The sequence below is a fragment of the Accipiter gentilis genome, chromosome W, assembly GCF_929443795.1.
Source record: "Accipiter gentilis chromosome W, bAccGen1.1, whole genome shotgun sequence".
NCBI lineage: Eukaryota > Metazoa > Chordata > Aves > Accipitriformes > Accipitridae > Astur > Astur gentilis.
Window position 1 is genome coordinate 15,430,123 of NC_064918.1, and position 23,465 is coordinate 15,453,587.

The 23,465-nt window shown below is 40.7% G+C and overlaps 1 protein-coding gene across 12 annotated transcripts in view; it reads left to right on the plus strand.

The window, feature by feature from the left end:
- LOC126035273 (growth hormone receptor-like) overlaps window positions 1–23,465 on the plus strand; it is a 190,468-nt gene that overhangs the window by 155,763 nt on the left and 11,240 nt on the right. For 11 of the 12 annotated variants that reach the window (XR_007504891.1, XR_007504890.1, XM_049793660.1 and 8 more), the window contains 6 exons: window positions 1,166–1,295; window positions 9,560–9,720; window positions 10,749–10,927; window positions 17,508–17,679; window positions 20,521–20,611; window positions 23,284–23,353. Coding sequence is in view for 10 of the 12 variants with exons in the window: in XM_049793660.1 (XP_049649617.1) it covers window positions 1,166–1,295; window positions 9,560–9,720; window positions 10,749–10,927; window positions 17,508–17,679; window positions 20,521–20,611; window positions 23,284–23,353 (803 nt within the window). In the remaining 2 variants the exon portion in view is untranslated. Of the gene's footprint in view, window positions 1–1,165; window positions 1,296–9,559; window positions 9,721–10,748; window positions 10,928–17,507; window positions 17,680–20,520; window positions 20,612–23,283; window positions 23,354–23,465 lie in introns of those variants that run through there. The other variant, XM_049793666.1, reaches the window with a different exon arrangement.

The window sequence follows — 23,465 nt, forward strand, 5'->3', positions numbered from 1 at the left end:
AAATACAAATTGTTCTGGCATTGAGTGGCTGTGTCTCTCTGAGCCATAAAGAAAGGAGTTAACATGCAAGAAGGCTACAAAATCCTCATTCATAGTAGGAAGCATCTGGTGCATGTGTATGTCTGTATCTTAATACTTTTTTCCAACTTTGAGTGTAAATGTTTTGTACCAAATATTTACAGTTGTGATACTGCAAAAATATTTGCAAAGATCTTGACATGCAGAGTCCAGTAGCATCATGTCATTCCCTGGCCAGGGATCATTTCATTGATCATAAACAACTGACTAATATCTACATTTTAGGTGCCTCATGGAGAAATTTTCTTAAATAAATGATCACATTTCCCAGATAATGAAGAGAGGTAGATGCTTCCACATGCATGTGATCTCCCTCTGGAAAGCTTTCCAGGCCAAATAGGAAACACTGGCATTTTAGAATGCCTGCTTCATTAGACCCTTAAAAATCAGGAAAAAAATTAAGTACTTGCTTTGAAAGCAGTGAATCATACCTGCAACTTTTGTTTTTATTTTTCTCACAAGGATTGACAAGGCTGACTAATTGTACCAGTCATTTCATGGCCCTAAATCATTTCAGTTTTGACAAAGAACAGAAATTATGAATATAGAAGCAGCATGTGGCAGAACAAGCACATGCTTAGAGCTGCCCTTATCTCTCTCAGAGCAAGGTTATATCTATACAATGTAGTTATATACAAACCTGAACTCAGTTCAAGGTAGCTACTCTAATGAGTAGACACATTGCAAAACTGCTCAGCTGGGTAAATACTAAGCTGTGGTTAGTCTAATACTGAGCTCTGCAGTACCACACTTTCTTTAAAGCAAGTACAGAGCTAATTCAGGTATATCTGTACTGAACTACAGCTACAGTGCTGGCATATCCCCATGCTGTGTGTCAGGCTGTGATACTAACATTTCCACACTGCACAAAAGAGAGCTTGACTTTCAAATTTGGCTTTCTACAGGTATAGTCATCTACGTTTATGCATGTAAAAAGAATTTAAATCTTTCCTGATTGTATGTAAGCAATTGGAAGAAAAGTTAATTACTCATTAAAAATGCTGAGTTTCATTTTAACAGCATGTTAGTTTGGCTTATGGATTTGTTTAATGTGTCTCATTCTGTCCCCTGCCATTTTTCCTGACAGACATTTTGCAGTGGCCACAAATCAGCAAGTGCAGATCACCTGAACTGGAGACATTTTCATGTTATTGGACTGATGGGAATTTTTATAACCTCAGTGCTCCAGGAACAATACAACTATTGTACATGAAAAGGTAATAATATGGAAACAATGAAAGACAGAGGAAAAGAGAGAAAAGTCATATATTTTGATATTCCTGTTAGCTTGTTGCTGTTAATTTTTTTGTCATGATGCAAACCATACTGGTTTTGAGGGCATAAAACTGTGGTTTAAGTATATATTTTTCAATGTCAAAATTCGTTGTTAATTATCAAGCATTTTGCAGTGACAAGCATTACTTGGCAGATAATTAAGAACACATTCTTATAAATTTAGGTCCAGGTTCCAGAATCCAAAACTGAACACTCTATGGCTTGGGAAAGGAATTTTTAATAGGGAACTTCAGTTTATTCCTTACCAACCTAACATGCAACTGTGAGATTCCTTATATCTGTGCTCATGACGTGCGGAAAACAGACTCCACAATCAGTGAGATTGTAAAGTAGGTATGTTCATTCAGCACTGGGTGGCACAGGGGGTAGTCACACCAAAGTCGTGCGCGCCTGATTTGGGAGTTCACTTTAAATTTATACAGTCAAGTGTTACATATGTAAAAATGTATTGGTTTTGTGTGGCAAGGTTTTGGTAGCGGGGGGGGGGGGGTGTGTGTTACAGGGGCGGCTTCTGTAAGAAGCTGCTGGAAGCTTCCCCTGTGTTTGAGTGAGCCCATACCAGCTGGCTCTAAGATGGACCCGCCGCCGGCCAAGGCCGAGCCAATCAGCGATGGTGGTAACGCCTCTGTGATAACATTTTTAAGAAGGAAAAAAGTTGGGACGCGGAGAGAAACAGCCGCTGGAGAGAGGAGTGAGAACATGTAAGAGAAACAACCGTGCAGACACCAAGGTCAGTGAAGAAGGAAGGGGAGGAGGTGCTCCAGGCGCCCGCCGGAGCGAAGATTCCCCTGCAGCCCATGGTGAAGACCCTGGTGAGGCAGGCTGTCCCCCTGCAGCCTGGGGAGGTCCACGGTGGAGCAGATATCCACCTGCAGCCCGGGGAGGACCCCACACTGGAGCAGGTGGGTGCACGAAGTAGGCTGTGACCCCGTGGGAACCCCGCGCTGGAGCAGGCTCCTGGCAGGACCTGCGGATCTGTGGAGAGAGGAGCCCACGGAGCAGGTTTTCTGGCAGGACTTGTGAGCCCGTGGGGGACCCACGCTGGAGCAGTGTGCTCCTGAAGTGTGCACACCATGGAAAGGACCCATGCTGGAGCAGTTCGTGAAGAACTGCAGCCCGTGGGAATGGCCCACATTGGAGAAGTTCATGGAGGACTGTCTCCCGTGGGAGGGACCCTACGCTGGAGCAGGGGAAGAGTGTGATGAGCCCTCCCCCTGAGGAGGATTAGCGGCAGAAAATAATGTGTGATGACCGTAAACCCCATCCCCCTCCCCCTTGTGCCGCTGGGGGGGCTTGGTGAAGAAATCCAGGAGTGAAGTTGTGCCCAGGAAGAAGTGAGGGGTGGTGGGAAGGTGTTCTGAGATTTGGGTTTATTTCTCATTACCTTACTCTGGCTGATTTGTAATAAATTGAGCTAATTTTCCCCAAGCTGAGTCTGTTTTGCCCGTGATGGTAATTAGTGAATGATCTCTCCTGTCCTTATCTCGACCTGCAAGCTTTTTGTTATATTTTTCTCTCCCCTGTCTAGCTGAGGACGGGGGAGTGATAGAATGGCTTTGGTGGGCACCTGGCATCCAGCCAGGGTCAACCCATCACAATAGAGTTTTGCAATACGCCTATACATAGGCATTACCTATCCCCACTTCATATTAAAATTAGCTCCAGGAAGTCATTTCCGTAGTCTCATCTCAACTGCGCTTGTGCAGTGCCTCCTTATGTTGGTTGTGTGGTGGTCGTGAAGATGAAGGCTGTATGTCTTCTTCATGGTGAACTCTTAACCTTCTGTCCCTGCGCAGACTCAGTTGTTCCTTGGCATTTATCCAAATCACAAGGCCAGTCTTGGCTGGCTCTTGGGGTCTTGGCTGGCTCTTGGGGTCGACTGCTGCTTCTTATCAGGGTCTATCTCCTGTCCCAGCCATCCTCAACAATGCAAACGTTAAGCATCACTTCTCATCCCCTTGGGCCATGTCTACCTCTATTGAAACTTCTTTAACTTCATTATAAACTAGATAATTATTAAACAATTCTTATCTACATTCATATATCTACTATATCTACTAAGGTTCCTTTGGTTCCCCGTCTCACTCAGATGTGGAGTTTGGATACAAGCCCCTTTCAATTTTTTATTACATTTTTCTAGAACTTCCATTGATCTATTGCTAGATTAAAGTCTAAATGTGCAGGTCCAGGTAAAAAGGCTGCTCTGAGACTGGGGATAATGTTTCATTGAGCCCTGTTCAATTCTGATTCACATTCCATTTAAGCCCTTGTAATTTTCAGCATGTTACAATGATTAGCCTGAAAGAGGACATAGACATTACCAGTAATGGCTATTAAGGAAAACAGGCATTTTGTTCACAGAATAGGAAGATGTGAGTTTCTGTTCCATCTAATGTTTCAACCTTTTTGATCTACAGAATTTCTACTGGTGATGATACATCTGCTTAGCAAACTTAAGCTTAATGGCAAAGCTTGATTTATTACTTTTCCAAGACCTCTCAGAAATATAAGGGTCCAAGTTAAACCCACTAAGTGTAAATGTATACTTGACAGTTGTCAGTGGCATGCATCAAGAGAGTACAAACTTTAAAAATTAAGTAAACTCTCAATAAAGCAGTACCTCATATGTTGAACAGATCACATTTCATCTTTTCCCCAGAAATTAGTATACTGCAATAAAAGATGTGAATGGAACATCCACATGAAAAATATTTCTGTTTTAATGTGCAAGCAACATATAAGGCTCAGGACTGAAATATATCACCGAACCCACTCTTCTGCTTAACACAAACCATAGTGTCTAACCACATACACCTTTATGAAGTCCTGACTCCTGAGCTACAGCATTTCCTTTAGAAAAGTGTCTGGTCTCATCAGCTAAGCACAAGACCTGTGCTTAGTAGCAGAAATGCTTCTTAATTTATGTAGCATCTGCCTTTTTACTTCTTAAGCACCCACTCCAGTATTGAAGGTTGCACTTGGCATAATTGGTTTACCTTAATCCTACTTCTGTACAGCTTGAATGGTGTCCTAGTTTAACCCCAGCCAGCAACTAAGCACCACACAGCTGCTCAGCTCACCTCCCTCACAGTGGGATAGGGGACAGAATCAGAAGGGTAAAAGTAAGAAAACTCATGGGTCTGAGATAAAGACAGTTTAATAGGTCAAGCAAAAGCTGCACATGCAAGCAAAGCAAAACAAGGAATTTCTTCGCTACTTCCTATCAGCAGGCAGGTGTTCAGCCATCTCCAGGAAAGCAGGGCTCCATCCTGTGTAACAGTCACTTGGGAAGACAAATGCCATCACTCTGAGCGTCCTCCCTTTCCTTCTTCTTCCCCCAGCTTTATATGCTAAGCATGACATCATATGGTCTGGAATATCCCTTTGGTCAGCTGGGGTCAGCTGTCGAGCTGTGTCCCCTCCCAACTTCTTGTGCACCCCCAGCCAACTCGCTGGTGGGGTGGGGTGAGAAGCAGAAAAGGCCTTGACTCTGTGTAAGCACTGCTCAGCAGTAATGAAAACATCCCTGTATTACCAACACTGTTTTCAGCACAAATCCAAAACACAGCTCCATACTAGCTACTATGAAGAATATTAACTCTATCCCAGCCAAAACCAGCACAAATGGCTCTTAGTAAGTGTCCTGGTTTTGGCTGGGATAGAGTTAATTGTCTTCCTAGTAGCTGGTACAGTGCTATGTTTTGAGTTCAGCATGTGAAGAATGTTGATAACACTGATGTTTTCAGTTGTTGCTAAGTAATGTTTAGTCTAAAGTCAAGGATTTTTCAGCTTCTCATGCCCAGCCAGCGAGAAAGCTGGAGGGGCACAAGAAGTTGGGAGGGGACACAGCCAGGACACCTGACCCAAAGTGGCCAACGGTGTATTCCATACCATGGGACGTCACATCTAGTATAGGAACCGGGAAGTGGGGGTGGGGAATCGCTGCTGGGGGACTAGCTGGGTGTTGGTCGGCGGGTAATTGCCCTGTGCATCATTTGTACATTCCAATCCTTTTATTACTACTGTTGTCATTTTATTAGTGTTATCATCATCATTATTAGTTTCTTCTTTTCTGTTCTATTAAACTGTTCTTATCTCAACCCATGAGTTTTACTTCTTTTCCCGATTTTCTCCCCCATCCCACTGGATGGGGGGGAGTCAGTGAGCGGCTGCGTGGTGCTTAGTTGCTGGCTCAGGTTAAACCATGACAGTAAGAAAAGGCATTTACAGTATATTTTTAACAAACCATGACTGTAATTTTTTAAAAGATCCCTATTCACTCTATATTTGGGCTGAGAGAGAGTATTGAGATAAAGAACAGCAGATTTGTTTTTTTAAATTACTTCAGAAATACTGAATAAATGTCCGTCGCTTTTCCTGTAGAGTATTTCTAATAACCTGGTTGTTCCCATTTTCCTTTACTGAAGACTTATTTGGTTTTGGACCTGCAGCATAGTTTCAGCTTGACTGTATGAAAATGACCCTACACAAGTAGCAGTTTTCTCAGTCTGAGAATTCATGCCACTCTTTACAACTGTTGGTTTGGCTTTTTTGAGAGATTAAATGTAATATATGAATGTGGTATTTCCTGCTGCAATTCTTTTATTTACAAAGAATATTTATGAATTTTTTAACAAAGCCAGAATGGAAAAACATAAGGGGTTTCTTAGAATCATAGAATCATTTAGGTTGGAAAAGACCTTCAAGATCATCGAGTCCAACCATCATCCATGCCCACTAAACCATGTCCTGAAGTACCCCGTCCACTCGCTTTTTTAATATCTCCAGGGATGGTGACTCAACCACTTCCCTGGGCAGCCTACTCCAATGTTTGACAACCCTTTCAGTAAAGAAATTTTTCCTAATATCCAACCTAAATCTCCCTTGCCTCAACTTGAGGCCATTTCCTCTTGTCCTATCTCCAGCCACCTGAAAGAAGAGACCAACACACACCTCACTACAACCCCCTTTCAGGTAGTTGTAGAGAGCAATAAGGTCTCCCCTCAGCCTTCTCTAAACTAAATAGCCCCAGTTTCCTCAGCTGCTCCTCATAAGACTTGTGCTCCAGGCCCCTCACCAGCTTCGTTGCCCTCCTCTGGACACACTCCAGCACCTCAATGTCTTTCCTGTAGTGAGGGGCCCAAAACTGAACACAGTACTTGAGGTGCGGCCTCACCAGTGCCAAGTACAGGGGAACAATCACCTCCCTGCTCCTGCTGGCCACACTATTTTTGATACAGGCCAGGATGCTGTTGGCCTTCTTGGCCACCTGGGCACACTGCTGGCTGTCAACCAGCACCCCCAGGTCTTTCTCTGCCGGGCAGCTTTCCAGCCACTCTTCCCCAAGCCTGTAGCACTGCATAGGGTTGTTGTGACCGAAGTGCAGGACCTGGCACTTGGCCTTGATGAACTTCATACGATTAGCCTCAGCCCATCGATCCAGCCTGTCCAGACCTCTTTGTAGAACCCTCAAGCAGATTGACCCTGCCTCCCAACTTGGTGTCATCTGCAAACTTGCTGAGGGTGCACTCAATCCCCTCATCCAAATCATTGATAAAGACATTAAACAGAACGGGTCCCAACACCAATCCCTGGGGAACACCACTTGTGACCGGCTGCCAACTGGATTTAACTCCATTCACCACAACCCTCTGGGCTCGGCCATCCAGCCAGTTTTTCACCCAGCGAAGAGTAGACTTATCCAAGCCATGAGACACCAGCTTCTCAAGGAGTATGCCATGAGAAACAGTGTCAAAGGCCTTGCTGAAGTCAAGGTAGATAACATCCACAGCCTACCCTCATCCACTAGGCGGGTCACCTGGTCATAGAAGGAGATCAGGTTGGTCAAGCAGGACCTGCATTTCATAAACCCATGCTGACTGGGCCTGATCCCGTTCTTATCCTGGACTTGCCATGTGAGCACTCTCAAGACAAACCATTCCATAATCTTCCCCGGTACTGAAGTCAGGCTGACAGGCCTGTAGTTCCCCGGATCCTCCCTCCAACCCTTCTTGTAAATGGGAGTCACATTGCAAGCCTCCAGTCGTCTGGGACCTCCCTTGTTGACCAGGATCGCTGATAGATGACGGAGAGTGGCTTGGCAAGGACCTCCGCCAATTCCCTCAGTACTCTTGGATGGATCCCATCTGGTCCCATAGATTTCTGAGTGTCCAGATGGCGTAGCAGGTCACTATTTCCTCCTGGATTACGGGGGGTATGTTATGCTCTTCATCCTTACCTTCCAGCTCAGGGGGCGGAGTACCCTGAGGGTGACGGGACTCACTATTAAAGACTGAGGCAAAGAAGGCATTAAGTACCTTGGCCTTTTCCTCATCTCTGGTGGCTACATTCCCTTCTGTATCCATTAAAGGAAAGATGTTCTCCTTGGGATTCTTTTTACTGTTAACATATTTGTAAAAACATTTTTTGTTGTCCCTTACGACAGTTGCCAGATTTAGTTCTAGCTGAGCTTTTGCCTTTCTAATTTTCTCTCTGTATGATCTAACAAGATCCCTGTACTCCTCCCAAGTTGCCTGCTCTTTCTTCCAGAGATGATAAACTCTCCTTTTTTTCTTGACTCCTAGCAAAAGCTCCCCGTTCAGCCAGGCCGGTCGTTTTCCTTGGCGGTTCATCTTGCGGCACATGGGAATAACCTGGTCCTGAGCCATTAAGATTTCCTTCTTAAAGAATGTCCATCCCTCCTGGCCCCCTTTGCCCTTCAGGACCATCTCCCAAGGGACTTTCTCAACCAGTGCCTTGAAGAGGCCAAAGTTAGCCCTCCGGAAGTCCATAGTGGTGGTTTTGCTGACCACCTTCCTTGCCTCACCAAGAATCAAAAATTCTATCATTTCATGGTCGCTAAGCCCAAGACGGCCTCCGACCATCACACCTCCCACCAGTCCTTCCCTGTTCATAAACAACAGATCTAGCAAGGCTCCTCCCCTGGTTGGCTCACCTACCAGCTGTGTCAGTAAGTTATCTTCCCCACACTCCAGGAACCTCCTAGACTGCTTACTCTCTGCTGTGTTGTATTTCCAGCAGATGTCTGGAAAGTTGAAGTCCCCCACAAGGACAAGGGCACACAATTCTGAGACTACTGCCAGCCGCTTGTAGAATGATTCATCCATCTCTTCAACCCGGTTGGGCGGTCTATAACAGACTCCCAGCACAATACCTGTCTTATAGGCTTTCCCTCTCATCCTCATCCATAAGCACTCCACCTCGTCATCAGAATTGTGTAGCTCTGTACAGTCAAAACATTCCCTAACATAGAGACCCACCCCACCACCTCTTCTACCTTGCCTGTCCCTTCTGAAGAGCTTGTAGCCATCCATTGCAGCACTCCAGTCACAGGAGTTGTCCCACCATGTTTCCGTGATGGCGACTAAGTCATATATATCCTGCTGCACAATGGCTTCCAGCTCCTCCTGTTCATTGCCCATGCTGCGTGTGTTGGCATAGATGCATTTGAGCTGGGTTATCGAATCCACCCCTAACCCCTTCTTGCTAGTAGTTCCAAGCCTGTGTTTTAGAAGTTCTGTATCCCAAGGAATTTAGCTCGCCCTCACTCACAGCGCTGTATTTCTCTTCCCTTCTTTCACATCCTGCAGTCCTGGGTTGGTTTGTGCTAGGTCTCCTGCAGCATCCATCCTTGGGCACTTTCCCATGTGAGCAATCAATGCTCCAGTGCCTACATCCCAATTCATCTCCCCAGGGCAATGCACTCCCCTGTCTTTGGGTGTGCAGGTAGTGCAGTACTGATCTGCTGTAAGGACTGGCTTTCAGTGTTTCAGATCTCATTATGTAGGTGGCCATCTTATTGCAATTTAATTTTGCCTGAACAACAGTTGCTTAAATGCATATCAAATTTATCTAAGTTTGTGCTTGCTGGTAGTCATTAGCACCTACCAGCATGACAACATGTGCTCTCTGACTGATCTTTTGGAAACACCATCCAAAGCACAGAAATGCCACTAAGAGTACATGAGAACCTAAATACATTTATGCAGGTTGCTTGTATAGTGGTTTGTCTTCATCCTAAGTCACAATAAATATTGACATGCATTTGTCACTTCCATATTAGTTATGACTTATCAACAACATGTCTTGTAACATCTATAATTTGTACCTTGTAAGATCTATAAATCTCTCTCTCATGTATATTACATTTTTGTTGTCATTCTAGGAATGATGAAGACTGGAAAGAATGCCCTGATTATATCACTGCAGGAGAAAATAGCTGTTATTTCAACACATCCTACACCTCTATTTGGATACCGTATTGTGTTAAGCTTGCTAATAAAGATGAAGTATTTGATGAAAAATGTTTCAGCGTTGATGAAATAGGTATGCTTCCGTTATGCATTTTACCTCTATATTTTTATACCACAATAGGTGTGATTCTATAAGCTTTCATATTATTCATACTATATTTAAATTCTCCATCTCAGAAAGGTTAGTTTCTTAAACAATAAGATATATTGGAAGGGATTTGTTTTTGTAACATATGTAATGTGATCCACACCAGAAAATATTGCCCAGGTTGGAAGAAAGCTAAAAGGATAAAAGCAAATACGTGGTCTCTCAAATGTCTGCAGATGAGTTTGCCTTTGCTGTCACTCTGAGCCCTTTCTAATGGATGCTACATGCCCTTGTTCAGTGTGAGCAAGGATGGCGTTAAAATCTTGATTCTGAAAAGTTCTGGAACCAAATAGGTTTTTATTCCTGAATCAACACTAATCTGCAGAATCAGGATGTTTAGCATTTCTAAGCTAGAATTTATATTTATTCCTATATGAATTGTGACTTTCTGGGATTTTCTAGACATTATTGCTTGTTCAGAGCAGTGGTGTATGTATACACAATTAACACTTTATTCCTGCAAGTGACCAGAATACCCACTGTTCCCTTCAGCTGAGCAAAATGAGAATAGCTTTTCAGATACCATAGTTTTTCAATGTATTTCTACATTATTTCAGAAGTAGTCATTAAATATTTATCTTTCTGTGTTACTCCAATTATTGTTTTTATTTATAATGAGAAGTAAAATATAAGTTTTGATGGAGAGCTGTTTATGTCTCAGTGTTTTATAAGCTGCTATTGGAAAATGTAGTATAATAGGTAATACATTCTTAGTCGTCTTTATTAGTCATTCAGGTAAGATTTATGCAGAGCATGTCTACTGCCAATGGCAGGGTGCCTTCTTGTTACCAAACTTGTAGTGACTTTGTCATCGATTCATAGGTTTAATTTTAATCAGCAAATGTGTGGTTAATATGTTTTTTTAGTCCTGAAATAATTTAATAGTGTGTAGTAAAAATGGTCATTTCACATTGAAAACTGGCTGGTTTATTCTGAATACTCTGTTTAAACAGTACTACCTGATCCCCCTGTCCACCTTAACTGGACTCTGCTAAATACTAGTCAGACGGGGATACATGGGGATATCCAAGTAAGATGGGATCCACCACCAACAGCAGATGTTCAGAAGGGATGGATTACTCTGGAATATGAATTGCAGTACAAAGAAGTTAATGAGACAAAATGGAAGGAGGTATGAAGCAAGTATTTATTATACAATGGTCATAGTACAGTGCAGGCTTGTTCTGTCCCTAACACTTTCATACTGTTATGAAAAGCAACAGGTTTGTACTTGCTAACTAGATGATACCTTAAGTCTTAAAAAATATGCCCATATTCTTCTGAAGTTTTTTGGCAAACATTGTAACTTTGTGTCAAGATAGTTGGCACACAGAATAATAATGAGACCCTGAAATTCCCATGTTAGATTAGGAAGTATAGCAATAATCACATATATACAGTTTTTTTCAAGGATAAAATACTCCTCTATTGTTTTCTTAAAACTCAGCTATTTGAAACAGTGCATGGTATTTTTAGTAGTTGGAACAAGAATATTATGGTTAGAAAATGTCACTGTCAGTCCAGATTTTTCAGGGTACCTGTAAAGCTCTAATATTTATAAATATCATTTCAACAGATTAAAAAAAGGAAGAAAAACTTTGAGTTATAATTTAAAATTTGATACAATAAGCAAGTAAAAACAATGCAACATCGATAAGTGTCGTGGTTTCAGCCCAGCCGGCAACAAAGCACCACGAAGCCACTCGCTTACTCCTCCCCCCTGGCCCCGGTGGGATGAGGAGGAGAAAATATAAAGAAAAGCTCATGGGTCGACACAAGGACAGGGAGGGATCACTCACCACTTATGATCACGGGCAAAAGACAGGCTCAACTTGGGGAAGAAACAAAATCAATTTAATTTCCTACCAATCAAATCAAAACAAGGATATTAGGAAGTAAACACAAACCTTAGAACACCTTCCCCCCATCCCTCCCTCCTTCCATGGCTCAACCCCACTCCCGGTTCTCTCTCCCTCCTCCCCCTGGCGGCGCAGGGGGACTGGGAATGGGGGTTGGGGTCAGCTCACCACACGTTGTCTCTGCCGCTCCTTCCTCCTCAGGGGGAGGACTCCTCACTCGGCCCCTGCTCCACCGTGGGGTCCCTCCCACAGGAGACAGTCCTTCGCGAACTTCTCCAACGTGAGTCCTTTCCGCGGGCTGCAGTTCTTCCTGAACTTCCCTGGCGTGGATCCTTTCCACGGGCCGATCTTCAGTCACAGACTGCTCCAGCGCGGGCTTTCCCATGGAGTCATGGACATCTTCGGGGACCTCTGCTCCCCCGCTCACCTCCATGGGCTGCAGGGGGACAGCCTGCCACCTCACTACAGGCTGCAGGGGCATCAACCTCCTCAGGCACCCCTCCTCTTTCACTGACCTCAGCATCCACATAGGTGTTCCTCTCACATTACAATCCCACTACTCACTGCAAGTTCCCCTTCTGAAATCTGTTCTCCCAGAGGCACTACCACTGTCACTGATTGGGTTGGCCTGGGCCAGAGGCAGGTCCAACTTGGAGCCAGGGAAGCTTCTAGCAGCTTCTCACAGGAGCCACCCCTGTGGCCCCCTCCCTGGCTACCAAAAAAAAACCTGTGCCACACAAACCCATAACAATAAGACATAGAGAATTCATACCAGACAGCAATGTTAAGTTTGTGACTCTATGGATATATGGATAGTCCATGAAAATATAAAATGGTTATACCCCAAATCCTTTACATTTTTCTTTGAAAATCACTGACTTCTCATGTAGTTAGTTTTCCCATTATGGGGGAAAAAATTGCACCCAGCTTACCTGAATGCATAGGCTAAGTTCCAGTGTGTCATGAAATATTTGCATATGGAGACTTCTTCCTGAATATCAGTTCAATGCAATAAGAACATCATTTCAGAGCAGAACCCTTCCTTTACTTTCTTATTAATATGAAGTAAGTTAACTGACAGAAGGAAGGCAGATAATAATGTTATGAATTTGTCTTAACCTACAAAAGGCAAGTTTACCAACTGAAACATAGTCAAGTTGGTTGGTTTGCCTTCATCTGTGAAAGACCTTGGACCCCTCCTCACCTCTGATCCTTCTCAATGTTGGCATTTTCTGTTTATCCTACTCCTTATTAGTAAGTCTACAGCCAAACAGGCCTATAATGTCTATAAATTTTTCCTAATACTTGTCTGAATTTCTTTCTATACTGGTTTAAGCTACACTTAATGTATAGCCTCTATATTTGAAAAGCCTACGAAATGAATTAAGTTTAGGCATGATTCAAAGAAACTAACTCTATAGTTTGATTAACTATTAAGTAGGTATTCCTTATTGGCAGTGCTGGATGCACGGGGGATTGCTCCACCTATTGTGCACACCGTAGGGTCTAATTGTGCAGGTTAAGTACATGTTCTACATACATATTCACTAGATTTCTGAGAAATGTTATACATATTCATTAGTTTTCTGGGAAACTATTAGCATATGCAAATGTCCTTTACGCAGGCACATTGAAGGCCTCTGGTGGTCTTCAGGAGTCCTCTGGTGGTCTTCCATAGTCTTCCTCACTTGTCCGCTATTTGACCCTCTTCAGGTGATTCTGCGCACTATGGTCCTTTACATGTTTTGATACATCAATGCTTGTTAGTGCTCTTAGTATCTAAGTTTTCATTAGTGGTGTAAAACCATATGGCTGGCTAGTTTAAGCTAAATTATCTACAAGGACGAGAACAAAGGCAGGAGTTCTTATCTTTTCCGGCCCTACCTATTCAAGCAAGGCCTCTGCTTGTGCCTTCTCAACAAGATTGTAAATTCATCAAACAATTAAGTTTTGTGATTGCTCATGGCTCCCTCTTGCTCATCACTCCCAAGTACCAGTCTCAGACAGGCTTAATCCTTGACAAACGCCAGTCCTTGGTATGTAGTTACAGAGAGACAATCATTAAGCAATAAGCAGTTCATTCTCTCTATCAGGTAGCAAATCAATACTCCTTAAGAACTTGAAAATATGCACAGTATGGGATTTACAAAAGCAGGCAGCAATACAGATACCTCTTTAAAAATGCACATTTTAAATTTTTATAAGCCTTTAGGTATCAATCATAAAAATACCCGAATAAAGCTTTGTTCTTGCTCCAGTACCATCAATAATTCCAGCATGCCTTGAGAATAGTTCTCAGGAGATCAAAGGTTTGAAGTTCAGTGTTTCTTCTTTCAGAAAACAGATAAGGAATTGCTGAATGATATGCTTGCCTCAAGGAAAATAGTGCTATAGATTATGTTGTACTGCAGCTGTATATATTCTATGTTATTGTGCCTTTCAGCTTAAAAGCACAAACATGGCATAATTCCCTGAGACACTATCAGTTAGAGCACAAAAGAGAATTTTTCAAACAAAATCTTGGTCTGGGCTGAGACAATTACAAGACTCCCAATAACAGCATTGGAGAAATGATTTCACGCTTTGCATTCTTTGCTACAAATATCTTCTGTAATGAGTGTTGAAGCAGTAAAGAGAGAGATGTCCAGTTATACTGTTATTACTGGGTTTATACACAAAGGATAATCTTTGCTTAAATATATCATAATGCTTTGTACATATAACTGATACAAAAATTGATACAGAAATGAATTTATAGTACTCTAAATTGTACTTACTGAGACTTGTTTGCAATTTTTTTAGAGGTTTTGGGATGAACTTGTTTGATTTTTCATGTATATCATTCATTTTTTTCAATCCATTTACTAATTGAAAATAGGTAACATGAATTGAAAGAGGACTAAAACATTAATTAGTAAAGTGTTATAACAATAAGTCATAGTGATAAGAGGATCAAAATTATTTACTGAGAAACTTCCTAAAAACAATAAAATCCCTACCCTCATATAGTGGCTGTTCATGAGACAGAGCCAAATTTAATCTGGCTCACAGTTTGGAAAACTTTAATCATTGTTAGTAGCTCCTTGCTGGGTATCTTTTTTAAATTCTACTACTTGAAGTGTTGCCCATTACATTCACTAGACTAAAATTCTGTCCCCTCTTATGTCTATCCAAGTTTACTAGTCATGAATGGCAATAGCTATACAGACCTTGTGAGGCTGCTGTGTTTTTCAAATAAGGTGTGAAAACACACACCATCTGAGCAGTAGTGAAGAATGATGACTTAGTAGTGAAGTGTCTAACTATGAAGTGCCTAAAAATGTACACATGATAGGGAATCTTGAAAGTCTAATTTTCCTTTAATTATTTATCATATTTTATATTGGGCTGATCTTTTGACTTATTAAAAAAACCCAACAAAAAAAACCACAACAGGCCCAGATCCACCTGACATGGGATGAAATTGGTGATCACAGCTCAGTCCTCAGTGAAGAGGGCTGGACCAGGGAGGACTCTGCTGGCTCTCGTTATCTTGTTGTATTTCTGCTGGAAAAGGTCCATTTCACACTGCAGTGAAGTGCCCTTAGGGCAAGGAAGCATGGAGTACTAACTCCAGAGCTGAACACCATCATTTTGTCCATACAGCACTGTGGCTGAGATACAGGGCTTACTAGTTTGGGGGAGCGAAACTCAGCTCCCTACACTGCATTAGATATACAGCCTAATACCTCCATGTGGTATACTGTGTTGTATGGGTGCCCAACCCTGTGCTATGCTTTCCCCAGGGTACCTCTGAACCTTTCCCTGGTACTGCCCATCTCCCAGTTTTCACTATTTTTCTGTTAAAGTTGGTGAAAGTCATTGCCTTATTTGCTGTGTTGCCTGTCATGCTTGGGCCAGCCTCTGCCTCTGGTGCCCCCATCCCAGAGAGCACTCCCAGCATCCCAGGGGCTCCAGCTGACTAGTGACAAACAGTTGCTCCACAGTCTTTGTTAACCCCCTCTTACAGGGCCAGACTCACACAGGCAACGCAGTCACACAGCTCAGTGTGACAGCGGGTTTGTCACATGTTTCTTTAGTATGGCAATCACAAGCATCACTCTGTGTACATTAACTGAACAGCCTGCAATAAGTCCATCAACCCAGCTGTCTGGTTCCAAGCTCCCCTTCACATATTTTAAATGAGTTTTCTATATGTTGTCATGCATTTTTATTAGTTATCTTTTATCGTGTCTCTCTCATATGGTTTTTAATTTATTTAATTCATATCATAAATGCTATTCATCTATTCAGTTCATGCTGTACCTTCCCCAGTCTATACATCTTGCTCCATCCAGGTATCTTACATAAAGTTTTGTTAGTCCATTGATGGACTAGAGACATTCTGCCCATTAATCGATTATCTGTTCTTTAGCAACCTTTGCAATTTTAGGTGTACAGCTACAGTAATTCTACTTCATATTTTTCAGGGCTCTATTTTGGCCTGCATACTGCCTTTTCCAAGTGCCACCATTATTTGGGGTACATAAAATTTTGTGTGGTCCAGCATCCCTCTCCTAAGAATTTCCACTAATTATTTCAGAAAAAAAAATAAATTATATACTGTAAAACTTTAGTGTACTATTTCTTTGTGGCTTCATAGCACAAAATAAGTAAACTGGACTAGTATAGATTGTATTCCCTTCCCAACACTTTCCAACTGGATTATTTTCACATGTTAAAAACCTCTGTGATGTAGAGTGATGGTTCTCCAGGATCTTGTGCTCAACCACTAGCAGAGAAAAGCAATTTGTGTTGGATCACTGCCTCCTCCAAAATCTGACTGGTTGGTTCTCAGAACACTTGAATCTGGAGCCACCAGGGATCATGAGAACTCCACAGATTGTAGCTACCAACAGAATGTTCTCAAATTTAGATTACACAGCTACAGTGATTATAGGATAGTATTGTTCAAGCTTCTTTCAAATCCCCAATGACTGTTGTTTTCCAGGTGTTTTAATTCTTAGCCCATGATGAGTTTTGCCAGTATCATACTTGATTCTGAAGTAAAAGTAGAATATAACATCTGCCACGTGCATTTCTATTTTGTGCATTTTCCTTATTTTTATATACTTGTGTTGGGCTGTTGGAGTTAAAATAGAATAGAATAGAAAAATACATATTCTTAGAGAAGGAATAGAAGAAAAGAGAGATTTCACATATTAAGACCTCCAATGTGACTTCCTACATAGTTTGATATGCAGCAGTATTCAAGTATGTTGCAGTTAATACTTAATATAGAAATCTCAAGACCGACAATCTGATGCCAGCTATCCCAGAGTCTCCATTATCACATTTTATATATAGTTGAAGATGTTGGGAGCTATGCAGTCTTTTCCAAATAAATACATTTCTAAGACGCAATACAGGTTAGAAGGCCTTTAGATAATTTTTCTTCTTAAAATTAATTCTGTAATGGTTATTGCACTAATTTTAAGACTTCTATGTTATTTCAACAAGGTTTTTGGCATTGTGAAGTCAGTAATGTGTTATAACAATAAAAAGGATTTACAACTTGATAAGATCAGTGGGAGATATTCACACCACCTACTTATGTCATGTAACTGGGAGCAGCTGCCTTTCTTCACTGACTGTATTTACAGAGAGCTTGGATTCTCCACTTTTGGTACCCTGAATCACAGCAAAGCCTCATAGCTATTAAGTTGAAAGTAAATGGTATGAATTTTCTCTGAACTCTTCTCATGGTATCCTTACAGTTCCAAGTAGTAAAATGTTTATTTCTGAAATCAAGAAGTAGTATAAAATTGCCAGTACAACTTAAGCAAATAAATCGCAGTCCTTCTGTCTTTACAGTTAGAACCCAGGCTCTCAACAATGGTTCCACTGTACTCTCTGAAGATGGGAAGAGATTATGAGATACGAGTCCGGTCAAGACAACGTACCTCCGAAAAATTTGGGGAGTTCAGTGAAATCCTTTATGTAACTTTTTCTCAAACAGGTGTTGAATTTGTTCATTGTGCTGAAGGTAAATAAGCAAAGTGCAGCAAAGTGTTTTTATAACCATTGCTGTCTTTTTGTCTTTTGGGTGTTGGGTTTGGGAGGGGGTTCTCCTTACTTTTGATGTTGTATGCTTGAATGGATTGATAATTCAGCCTACTACATGAAAATCATTTAGTGAGATTGAGAGTGTACAAATTCCATATACAAGTTCAGATGTAAACTCAGCAAGACTTTCCCAGTTCATCAGAGAGCAAAAATATGGATAGCTTTAAGAATCGGAAATAATAACTGCTGTTGCACATCCTATAGAGCCGAAAATACAGTTAAATCTCATACTTCATTGCGTAAACTGAGCACTCCAGTAATGAAGAATTGTCACTTTTATTAAAGTGCTATACTGCTGGCTAAGTTTGTTACCAGAATGATGAGCTTTTCTAATTTGCCCAATACTATCAAGGACAGTATTTTTCTGATTCTTGCTTCTGTCTTGTACTGGTTTTTAAAGTGTTATTAAAGACAGAAGAAGAAACAGCCATTGAGCACCACATTTTTTCTATTAAAAGAATGAGACAGTGCCTTTTCCTAAAGCATTCTCAGGTCTGAGCTACTAAATTAACTCTTCAAAATATGAACTCTTCAGCAAGTTATTTTAACAAGCTGCTTCACTTAATTTTCCAGAGTATTAGTGGAGGTGTTAAAACCACCCATAACTCTTATCTTTCAAAATCTTGCTAGATTGGCCTTTTTAACTCTTTGTATTACTACTTTTAATTCCTAATTTATATGAAGAGCTAATGTTCTGTCCACGTGGCATTATTTTGTCAAGGTTTTCATATGAGCTGCATTAAGTTGTCAAGGTTTTATAGGAACAAAATTAAAATACTATGAAAATCTAAGGCCATCATATGAGCACAGTTTTCTTCAATCACTACAACCCAGATTCTGCAAGTTGATCCATATCTATACATCTCACACAGCAGCAGTGATCTGATTTGATGGATCAGTTTTCCACCATGTACTGCATTGCTGAATTGGGACATAAGTTGGAAATTTCCAAAGGAAAACTGAGAAACCATAAGACGGTCTGGCAAAATTTATTCTTACTTGTTTTGTATTTTACCCTCAGGAACATAGAATTAAAATTGAAATTTTCCATGTTAAAAGTTAAGTATTTAAATTCAAATATAATATTCTAACTTTTTGAAGCAGCTGGACGTTCACAGGTCTCACTGACATGACAAGGAGTTACTGGTTCCCCATTTGTCGCGGTTTAACCCCAGCCAGCAACTAAGCACCACGCAGCCACTCACTTGCTCACTCCTCTCCCCACCCAGTGGGATGGGGAGGACAATCAGGAAAAAAGTAAAACTCGTGGGTTGAGATAAGAACAGTTTAATAATGAAACTAAAATAAAATACAATAAAATACAATAATAAGAACAATAATAATAAAATATAATACCAATAATAATAATTGTAATGAAAAAGAATATAACAAAAAGAGATAAATTAGACCAAAGAAAAGACAAGTGATACACAATGCAATTGCTCACCATCTGCTTACCGATGCCTGAGCAGTGATCTGCCCCTCCCAGCCAACTGCCCCCAGTTTATATACTGAGCATGATGTTCTATGGTATGTAAGATCCCTTTGGCTAGTTCAAGTCAGCTGTCCTGGCTATGCTCCCTCCCAGCTTCTTATACACCTGCTTGCTGGCAGAGCATGGGAAACTGAAAAATTCTTCACTTAGGATAAGTGCTACTTAGCAACAACTAAAACAGCAGTGTGTTATCAAAATTATTCTCACACTAAATCCAAAACACAGAACTGTACCAGCTACTAGGAAGAAAATTAAGTCTATCCCAGCCAAAACCAGGACACCATTAAATTAGGGACCTAACAGACATATCCAAGTAGGACTTTAAATATTCATGCATGAAAACTTGTCCAGTCAAAATCTAAGCTGAGAGTAGAGGGCTAAAACTGATGCCTGAATTTATTATTTTTTTTGTCCAAAAGACTGTATATTAAGTTCATGTATAGAATTCTAATGCTTCCTGTACAGTATTTCTTAGCCCAAAAAATGAGTGAAGTTTGTACGGCAAACTTAAAATTGGGAACAAATGAGAAGAATCTAAGGCTACAGCCAGAATAATATTTCTATACTTTGTATTCTACAGTGTCAGCTTAAGTATGATGGAATTGCCAGTATTTAAAAGATAAAACATTTCATTTATCAGCATTGTTATTCATTCCTACCAAATCACATTTCTCAATGACATAAAGTCTCTCTTTGTAGCCACCTGCAAGGTAAATAAAAGGGAGAAATATTTTTTTTATTATTTTTTTTTTGCAATTGGAGGTTCACAACATAATTAATGTTCTGCCTTTAGAAATAGTATTATGCTACCACCATATTTTAGTTTCTGTGAGAGAAGACTAGTTTGTCTATGATTTAGCATGCTATTAATAATGTTCTCTCAGCTTGGGCTAACAAGCAGTAACATGGTCTGTGGCATTATATGCCATCAGGACTACTGGTAGCATGTTCCAAGCAGGCAGAATGTTCCTTGTGGCTTGTTTTGCTACATATATTGTCTGTATTAAGATCTTGTTTATATTAAAAAACTCAAGTCTGTCTTTGCAAGGAGTCTCAGTGAGCTCACAAATGCAATATAGAAACTGTTGAGACCAAAAGGGTATTTTTATTTCTGCTTAACACAGAACTTTCACATTTAAGTAACCAAAGATTCTCCTATGAGTTTTTATGACTTTGGAATCCTCAGGCAGCACAAGACAAGGTTGAAATTAAAGATGTAATGGAGACGCAAATTCCTGCTAACATTTTTTTGTTCTGTTGTTTCAGAAATTGAGTTTCCATGGGTCTTAGTTGTTATCTTTGGAGCATGTGGGCTGGCTGTATCAGTGATCTTAATCCTGTTGTCCAAACAACCAAGGTAGAGAGTTTTTATTTGTCAGATTTTATGTACTTGTAGCTTAAAAATTAGAGTGCTTGAATTTTTTTCATATCTGGGGGACCAGAAACTATTTTGAGGATTGTTGTCCATCGTCTTAAGCTACATGGATGCCAGCATATGTACGCACTAGGCCTTCAGCAGTGAGAATCTGATTATGTTGACAGCTCCTGTTCCTTTTAGATTGCAGAACATTTTATACTATAGTATTTACTTAGGCTATGAAGGGGATTGGTTTTTTAGTCCATTCAAATTTTGGGAATACTATTTTTATCCATTTACTGTTCAAAAGTTTCACACAAACATATGTCTATATATATGTTTTTGTTCTTGGACTATTCCACTAATCTCTGACTATTTCTTCATTGAGCCAAGGGACAGAGCTTGAGTCATAGGGCAGTATTTGGTCTCTGTGGATAGACTGCAGCTCCTATAAGTAACAGGAATAAAATAAAACAAAGCTTAGGACTGTGTAATTTATAAAAAAGACACAATGACACATATATAAAAATGTCAAAATGGTCTCAAAGTGAATTCATCCCCTAAAATGTGTGTTCAGAGATGAGTTTTGGCAGAATAATTCAGCTTGGATGTCATACCATTACTGTCCTAGACTATGGAGCAACACAACAGTCAAGCCCCAGTGCACACATGCATGTTGTCAGTGGTCTTGTATATATACTTCAAAAATGAACACTGAGGTGTTTTGAACATACCAGCATAAGGACAAGTCGCTGAAATGAAAACAAGATGGTGCAGTTGGAGCAGCTCAAAAAAAAATTTAGGCAAGCAGCACTATGCTTTATCAGTGCTTAACTTAAGGAAGCTGCTACCTGCAATGGCACACCAATTCCAGAGTTAAGAGCAAGGCTCCTGATACAATGCATGACAAAAGATAGATATGTCAGAATGGGGCAAGAACAACTCACACATGGGACCAGGAGGTCACTAAGGTCAGCACACTGAGCAAGGAGTGGCTTGATCACAGAAGATCCTGAGGGCTGAAGCATGTCTGATCACAGCTCATTAATATCTTCCATGCTAATCATGATTGCTGGAGGAGGCTTTTCTCCACTGGGGACCCTTCATCTGGAAAGTTTTTCTGGACCTATGGGCCTGCACCCTTTCCTTCAAACTGGTTCACGCAGTGGTGGGAGTGGCAATGTATTCTGCAGAAGAGCAGGCTGCATAGGTTTCCAGTAATGCAAAATATCCAGGCTCAGTTTCCTCCTGTATCTGAAAAGATATCAATTCATAATTTCCTCAACTCTGATCTCACAAGATCTGAACCAGGCTCCCTAGGACAGATGCCATAGGGTTAGGCCATACTCTTTTAGAGTTGAGAGATGTAGGCTTGAATTATGCGAGGAGCAGGGCATAGTTCTCCCTCCTGAATGATTTCTCCAAGCAGTGAGTGGTAAAATCCTTTGTCTGTTTCGTTAGAAGCAGTGCCCAATCCTGTCAGAATAGCTGATTTGTGGATTCAACTGTAAGCATAAATCTTAAACTAATACTCTGAAAGCCCAGCCAGTGCACAGCTAACACCGCCCCTCCAGGGATTAGGTGGAAAATTACTGGATTTCTGGCTCTCATTGAGGCTTGCTGGGTAGAACTTTGAGGGTCTGCCAAAAACAAAAATAGCTGGGGAATTTGGACCTGCCATAGTTAAGCAGAAGTTGCCTAAATTTCCCTGTAGCACTTCTTAAGATCCCTCTAATCCTCCCTGGACCTCAGCAAGGTCACTAACAATGCAGCAAAACTAATATTTGGATTTGGATCTACCATTCCCACATCTTACTTTCTAAAATAGGCAAGTAACTCAGTATAAAGAGAATGCTGAATTTTCCTTTTGGGAAGTACAGTTTATCTGTTTGCAAAAGAAGCAAGGAGGTAAAATGGAGGAGATAGGCATGACCCACTATTGTTGGTTTATTATTAATGGAAAAATCATCTTTCTATTTGGGTTTTCTTTTTTGTTGTTTGGTTGTGGGGTTTTTTCTCAAAGAATTAGAAATTCAGTTTATGAAGAATTAGAATATCTATTTCCACAGTATGTACATGCATAAGCAAGTTACTAGTTCTTTATCTACAAGGGTAAAACCCTGTTGTTATTATATATTACTTGTTACATTAATAATTTAGAAAACAGAAGTGTCATAGAGATGGCAAAATACTAGCTTAAATTTTTGAAGTTGTGTTTCTGTTTTATTTGTTAGTTCTAAAGTAATTCACTCTTCACCAACTCCTTTTTATTCTGTTCCTCTATTTAAATTTATTGGGCTTATGCAAGACTACTTTGTCCCTGAAAAAAAGATTGTGTCAGGTTCCTTTGAAAATTATGTGAAAAGGGAAACTATTGACAGTGCTCTAGGAATTTACTGTCTTTCTATAGAGCATTAAATTATCAAAGACTGGAGTCCAAAATGGATTCCCACATAAATGTATGTGATTTCAATAAAGAAGGCTGCAGAAAACTTGTTTTTTATTTGGAATGAGAGAAAACAATCATTCCTTTCCTTAGCACTATTTGAAGTTGAATCTTCAAACATTTCATTTTTGAAGTAAATAAGTATAAATGCAATGTAAAGCTCTCTTCTTTCTAAACTCCTCATAAAGGACCACTGTCAATTAAAAGCCATCATTTATTTTTCCAGGTTAAAAATGCTGATTTTTCCTCCTGTGCCAGTTCCAAAGATTAAAGGGATTGACCCAGATCTCTTGAAGGTAATATTGTGCTCTAAAATCTACAGTGGGAATCATTGTAGTAGTAGCAGGTGACAATTGTTGTCCCAGGCAGAACAATTTTGTAGGAAAAAATTATGACATGGGGGTAGTT